Source organism: Pteropus medius, unplaced genomic scaffold, assembly GCF_902729225.1.
Source record: "Pteropus medius unplaced genomic scaffold, Ma_sr-lr_union100, whole genome shotgun sequence".
NCBI lineage: Eukaryota > Metazoa > Chordata > Mammalia > Chiroptera > Pteropodidae > Pteropus > Pteropus medius.
Genome location: NW_024349224.1, coordinates 6,216,293 through 6,222,987, shown reverse-complemented (window position 1 = coordinate 6,222,987; position 6,695 = coordinate 6,216,293). Strand labels below are relative to the sequence as shown.

The 6,695-nt window shown below is 57.5% G+C and overlaps 1 protein-coding gene across 2 annotated transcripts; it reads right to left on the bottom strand.

The window, feature by feature from the left end:
* Window positions 1–264: 264 nt before the first annotated feature.
* On the bottom strand, window positions 265–6,689 carry LOC120617280 (vegetative cell wall protein gp1-like). 2 transcript variants are annotated; one of them, XM_039880900.1, is made up of 3 exons: window positions 5,507–6,689; window positions 2,214–3,052; window positions 265–2,157 (listed from the first exon to the last, which is right to left on the bottom strand). In XM_039880900.1, exons 1-3 carry the CDS (start codon window positions 5,524–5,526, stop codon window positions 2,018–2,020), a joined length of 999 nt encoding a protein of 332 aa, XP_039736834.1. In that variant the 5' UTR covers window positions 5,527–6,689; the 3' UTR covers window positions 265–2,017. The 2 variants fall into 2 exon arrangements, 1 of the variants encoding a protein (XP_039736834.1); XR_005656852.1 differs by lacking the exons at window positions 265–2,157; window positions 5,507–6,689 and adding exons at window positions 3,511–3,614; window positions 3,815–5,479 and having other exon boundaries at window positions 2,215–3,052.
* Window positions 6,690–6,695: the final 6 nt, after the last annotated feature.

The window sequence follows — 6,695 nt, the reverse complement described above, 5'->3', positions numbered from 1 at the left end:
TTAGCAGGCATCGCTGGCCCTTGGCCTCAGCTGTAGTTTTGCTCAAGTCCTCTCCCAATATTTGCGTGAAGTGTGAAGATTAAGGGGGAAGGGAAAGCCCAGCAGCCTGGTTGGCCTTTTTCTTCACTCAAACCAGGGGCTCGTCTTCCGGTATCCCCCTCCCAAACCCCCAGCAACACCTCTTCAAACCCCCAAAGACCCTGATCTTCCCCCCAAAGAAGTCAGAGTTAAGAATATATCAGATGGGGGTCCAGTCTGGGCTTTGCCACGCTCTCTAAGCCTCGTTTTCCCCATCTCTAAGATCAGAGCTAGGTCATACCCCAACTTTAAACAAATTAGAGAAAGGTACTTTTCCTCCAGCACAGCCCTAGGCCAAGGCACACAACTCGATGCACACAGAAGAGTGGATTTCAAACCCTCTTCGCCCCTCAGCTGGAGGCCCGTGCTCTGTGAGCATCCTGTACAGCCATACCTGGCTACCCCGGGGCATCTCCCTCGTAGGTCTATTGTGAGAATTAAACGCGATGTTCTTTTAACTGCTTAACACAATTATTTGGTAAGTAAGAACAATGCAACACGTTATGTTTTAGCTTAAAGTTTTAACATACTCTTCAACAGAGCACGACATTAGTAATCCGTAAACCAGTGCAGCTTTTAGCATCCTCGATGTGATTGTAGGTGGTGCGGAGACAGTTGATTAACGTTATTGAATAAGAAGAAACATTCCCTTTTCAATTCTCCCATTTCTTCTGAGAAAAATTCAGTGTTTAACACTTCCAACACCTGCTAGTCTAGACACACTTACACACACACACACACACACACACACACAGACCGCTAGAAGTTATTCCCAAGCAAGCAACATGCCTAAAATGTATTAACATCGCTTGGTTTTAGTTGTTTTTATCTTTTACAATTTCCTTTTATGGTGAGTAATAACTACTTTTCAATTTACAGTAGTCGTATCAAGTGTTCGTTCCAAAACCATATATTCGAATACTTAAAAATGAGTCAGTTTAAGGGAAAACGTTAAGCAAACAATATTTGAGGGGGTAACAGAGGGCTTCAAGTTTGGGAGACTCGACAGGACACGGGGCCCGACCAGGCCAGATCCTGACGTTTCCGGTCTTGAACCAAGAGCTCTCAGCTCCTAGCGTGCAGCCGGAAGAGAACTCGGGGGATGAACACGGCGAACGGTGCAAATGTCCAACATCCAGAGGCTTCCCCTCGGCTGCGTCTCCAGCCGGGTTCCATGCCCTACCGACTTTCCAGCAAGGAGCACACTGGTTCCCTCTGAGCCTAACTGTTTGGCCCCGGAAGCTCCTGACTCCATAAACTGTCACCCCTTTGAGAGATGTGCCTGGGTCCTGTCTCCTGAGCTCTGGGGACTTCTCAGGGAGGAATGGGCTCCTCTTGAATGATGAAGTCCTGCCGGTCGGCTCTGTCTGGCTGATCTCAAGCTCAAGGGGGTTCTCACAGCCGGGGGCCTGCGAGCCAGCTTCCCTGACCAGGCGATGCCAACGTACCTTAGAAGATTAAGGAGGAGGGAGGGGAGCAGGGTATACGGCGCAGCTGCGTTTGATCCCGCGACCGTGTCACTCAGTATCACAAACAATTTATTGCCGTTAGACGACGGTGTCAGGCACTAATTTCCTGGTGGCGCTCCATCACAGGCCCGGGAACACAAGCGGAGGGGGCTCAGAGGCCCATGGGATGGGGGAGCCAAGGCGCGGTGGCGAGCGAGGCGGGGATCCCATAACGAGGCTTTAATGACTGGAGCCAGGCCGGCCTTTGTGGAGAAGCCTGAGGAGGCGGAGGCCAGACCCTGAGCTCGACAAGGTCACTTCCTCCCCTGGCCTCCAGCACCACGGAACCCCTTGGGGGCCAGCTGCGGCCACGAGGCCTGGTGCCCATTACGGAGCTCTCCTGGGCCCCCTGCCACCCTCTCCAGCACCGAACTGCGGCAGGAAATGCAGTATTTCCGTGCAACAATGCAAACGCGCTCATTACCATCTCCTCAATATGCATGAAGAAACTGTGCTAGGCTGGCCGAGCCGGTCACCCGGCTCTGGCCTCCGAGAGTCCAATAAGGCGAAATATTCATCTGCCAAGAGGGATGAGGAGGGGTTGCCGTGGGGGAGGCAGATCCACGGGGGAGAGGGGCAGGTCCCCGAGAGGAAGCGAAGGGACAAAGTCCAGCCAGCAAGAACCGGAGGGACGAGGCCAAGGCGGGGCAGACGGAACCGGGAGAGGATGGGATGAGAGAGGAAAGAAAGGACGAGAAATGCGGATGCGGGGAGAGGGGACACGGTCCCAGAGGCGGGAAGAGGGGAGAAAGAGACATAAAATAAGCGGACAAGGAGGGAGCGAAAGGGAGACAGATGAGCTGAAAAGTGGTCCAGAGGAAAAATCAAATAAAACAAAGAAGGGAGTAGAAGAAAAAGGAAAAATGAATGCCCCAGAATCGGATACAGAGAAAGCGGGGGAGACAGACTGGCGCGCAGAGGAAGACAGTGGGGGGCGGGGGGAGCGAAACCGCTCAGGTGGGAAAGCGACGATCCTGGAAAGGTAAAGAAAAAGGAGATCACTCGCGCTGAGGGGCGCGCTTCCATCCTGCCCGTTCTGGGCGCTTCGCTCCTCGGGCTGCTCAGGGACGCAGGGCCGCGGGCCAGGTGGGGGCGGCGCAGGGGCGGAGCGGGGGACCCGGCGGCCCGCCGCGGCCTCGCACCCCTCCTCCGGTGGCCAGGCTGGCTCGTGGTACGGGGGCCTGGGTGAGGACCGGCCTTGTGCGTCGCGGAGCGGCCATTCCCCCGGCCCCTCCTTCGCCGACAGCAAAGTTGACAAAGTTTGTCCCAGATTCCCCGTTGCTCCTCGGGACCCACGGGGGGACTCCAAGGCCCTGGCAGATGGTGGGGAACAGCAGCCAGTTCCAGGGCGGCTCTGGAGGCCGCCAGCCGGCGTCTCCTGGGATACTTGGGGTCCGGATTCCTGACCAGACGCAAATCCCTCCCGGTGCGGGACGCCAGGCCACGCACTCGGGCATCCATGGCTGCTAATAGCGGAGAGAGAGAATGCAGAAGAGAGAGAGAGGGAGAGAGAGAGAAGGGGAAAAAAAATATTCTCAGCTCAATTTAAGTCTCATGGAAAGGGCTTACAACTGTAATTAAATCATTAAATTCTTGTCTACGCTTCACAGAGCGGAGAGAAATTAACTTCCCACCAACCTCATTTTCTATTTGAACATGAAATAATGATTTTCTGCCCGTCTAATTACAAAGCCAACATCTGATCAAGCCAGCATCCAGAGGGGATTATCGCATGCACGAGTATTAGACCTCATTACCAGCTTGAGTGCAAAATTATTACATCTTGTAATTGGATGGTGAGATTTATATACAGATCGGCCCGGTTTCTGTAAGATTGTAATTACAAGCTTCGTTGGTTAGCTACTTATCAGAACTTTGCAGGAAAACAAAACAAATGACTGAGGAAAACGAGCATTTCATTAACCTGTAACCCGAGCGCGGGGGGGAGGGAGCGGTGGAAGCGTGCGCCGCGGCGTCTGCAAGAAGCTGAGGGATCGCAGGGCCGCCCTCAGCCCGGGGACTTCAGGCCTGGGAGGGATAGGTAGAGATGGGCCTCGGCGGGGAAGATCAGAGGCGGCAGTGGCGTCCCATCCCCACCCCCAACCCCACCCCGCCCCGGAGGAGGCGAGCGCACACCGTGGGGCTGGGGGAGGAAGGGGCAGGTAGAGGTCTGGTGACTTGCGGCTCGCGGCTCTTGTGCAATGCTGCCCCACGGGCCCTGGGCTTACGTCGGGCCGTGGCTCCTGGTGCGCGTCTGCTCAGCGCTAATGTGCGCGCCCAGCGTGTGTTCTGGGCACCCTCTCCCTGCACTCCCCTCGCCCTGGGCCGCGTGGAGAGGGCGTGTGCCGCAAGCCTCCGGAGCGCTGTGTACGCTGGGAACATTGAAGGAAGGCTAAGTGATGAAGCTTTTGCGTGCGGCGCGGTTTTGCGCCTGCATGCTTTTCCCAAATCGACTCCCCGTGCACCTGCTTTTTCTCCCTGTGCGAGTGTGTCACTTTGACCCCATCTCTTGGATTAAAAATCCCTGGGAAAAGTTCAGCTGTCCTCAGATTTGAGTTTAGTCTGAAACCAGGCTCCACCGGCCGGGTGGAGTTGGGGAGCCAGTGCCACGTCGGGGCTCGGCTACAGAGGACTCCGAGTCCCCATCGTGGGGTGCCGATCACCTCAGGCCAGGGCAGGGCTGACCTCAGCTGGAGACGAGGGTAGTGGAGGGGCTGCTTCCGCTTGGGACCTGGGGCGACTGGTGGGATCTAATTAATGGAGATTCTTGGGTCGGCGTGGGGAGGGAGCTGGAGGTTCACCCTCTGGGCTCTGGGCATCCTTGGGCCGATGTGGCTGGTTCCCTGGGAGCAGCCTCGTCCCTTCCCTTGACTTCCCGCCTCCTGCAGTCCCACGCGGCCAGGTCAATAGCTGATTAATGCGGGAGAAACACCTAAGGGGCTCACTGTTTTCTCTTTTCCTCCTGAAAGAGCTGAGTTCAATTTTCAGTATTACATGCAGGCATTTAAAGGGCAGCCCCCCGTTTTCCTACCTCGTTATCTCGCCCTTGGCTCTGCCCTGGTCTGGTGCCACCGCTTGGTGCAGACTCTAGGATTTCAGGGCTGTCGAGGCTTGAGTCTGACAACTGGGAAACACTCCCAGAAATAATGTTACCCTCCATTTTGTAACCCCGAGATTTTTCGGGAAAAGGCGAGCTCACGATTCCCTATGCCATTTCACGGAGAGTTTTAATTAGAAACGAAATCGGGCTGCGGGCAAGACGTTTGGAGCCAGAGCTTCCCCTGGTATCTCCTGCTCCAGGGGAGCGTCCAGCTAAGTAAGGCCAACTCTGGGCACCGGGCAGAACCCGGTAGGGAGGGGCTAGGAGAAGCAGCCAGACCCAATCTGAGAAGGCCACAGATCAGTTTCCCCGCCCGAACCCCACATCTGATCGCGCGAACTTTCCCGTGCCCCCCGCCCCCAGTTTTCTCTGCATTCACACCTACTGGAGTCCCAGACCTGTGTGAGGACTGGCGAGAAAAGGCAGGGCATGGGAGTTCCGTGAACCCTGGGTGCCCGCGGGAGTTCCTTCTCTAACCGGGCTCCCCAGAGCTGCTGAGACCAGAGACTCTCCGATCTTCCCACTCTGCTGGAATTCGGATTTTATTCTTCTATCCATCAGTGCACCGCGGACAGTTTCCGGCTCCCAGCCGGGCTGTCAACCTCGGCTCGGCGTCGCGGTCCGCGCGCAGTTTCCGAGCGCCCTCGCGGCAGGCCTGGCCTCTGCCTGGGTCTCTGCTGCAGCAGCCTAGAGCCTTTCGCCCTGAGCCGCGGGAATTTCCATGGGGCTCCCGGTGGTGGCACGCCCTGATCCGTGAAGGTGGGCGCCCTGCTCCTGGGATTTCAGGTTTGATTTAAGAGCTCCTCCCAAAAAAACTAACCTAAAAGTCTTGTCTCCCATCCCCACCCGAGACCATGGGAGGATCCTCGCAGAAAGAAAACGGGTTGGCGCTGAGACCAGGGAGCGGGAGGAGAGTGAAACGAAGGCTCTCTACAGAACGAAAATGCCTACACGCGAACTTCTCAAAGGACTCTCGCAAAGTTCCTAGAGCCTCCGCCACCCAGCTCCTCCCTCATCCCACGCGCGCTTAGCCGCCGCCCCCCGCTGCAGGCCCCGCTTCCTGGTCCTGGCTCTCCAGGACCCCCAGCGCATCCACTCTGCAGCCCCCCAGCCGGGCACACTGTTTCTAAGGGAGTCGCGCCAAGACACAGAGGCAGCGCTAATGTGGCTAATTTCAGGGTTTGGTCCTCTTGGGTGGGGGGGGCAGCCTTGCCCCTCCCCTGGGCAATGAGATAGCTTTTGAAGACAAATAGAACATAGCCCAACCCATCCCCTCACCCCTCGAACCCTCTTCTAGCGCCCTCCCTCCCTACCCGGCTGAAAGTGGCCTGGCGACAGAGGTACTAGCTGGAAAGGAGGGGGGGGGGGCGGCGGGCAGGCTGAATATAAGCCCAGCGCCTGCCCTGGACCAAGGTCTGGTCCGAACTCATGACCCATGCTGAGGTTTCAGGGGAGAGGTACCGGCGGGCGGGAAGCAGGAGGGGTGAGCTGACCCGATATTAACCCCCAGCCCCGCGCCTCTCCCCTTGCCTCGCGGCCCAGGCCAGTTGGGGCGGGAAGGGAGTCAGAGCGCCCCGGTCCCGCCCCCGCCCTTCCCGCGGTCTCCACTGGAGTGGGCGGCCTCGCTGGTAAGGCGCCCGGCGATTGGCGACTTGGGAAGGAGACGCAAGGAAAAGTCGAATAAGAGGGCGAGACGTCAGACCTGAGATTTGGGGAAGGGCGAGGGAGGGGGCGAGGACGGGGGATGGACACACAGACTCAGATACGGACACACACCCCCGCACAGCCCTCTAAGTAGCCGCAACTTAGGTCGCCTTAGCTCAGAGCGCAGAGGCCAGGGCTGCAGTGGGGTCGGCGTTGTGTCAGGAGGAGGGGCGGGGGCAGAGAGAAGCGAAGGGAACGGAAAGGGGAGCAAAAGGCATCGTGAGAGAGGGAAAGAAGGAGAGGAGAGTTTCTAGCGCCCAGAGGAAAAGAGCCGGAAGCGGTCTTGGGGGAAGCGGAGCGCAGAG

Bases quoted from the DNA above. Each gene is read 5' to 3' on its own strand.
- LOC120617280 (XM_039880900.1), bottom strand. From the start codon at position 5,526: ATGGGAGACAAGACTTTTAG. The intron at 3,053-5,506 runs GTTAGTTTTTTT...CTCCGCTATTAG, and splicing joins ATGGGAGACAAGACTTTTAG to CAGCCATGGATGCCCGAGTG. The intron at 2,158-2,213 runs CCGGTTCTTGCT...GACCTGCCCCTC, and splicing joins CCCGCCTTGGCCTCGTCCCT to TCCCCCGTGGATCTGCCTCC.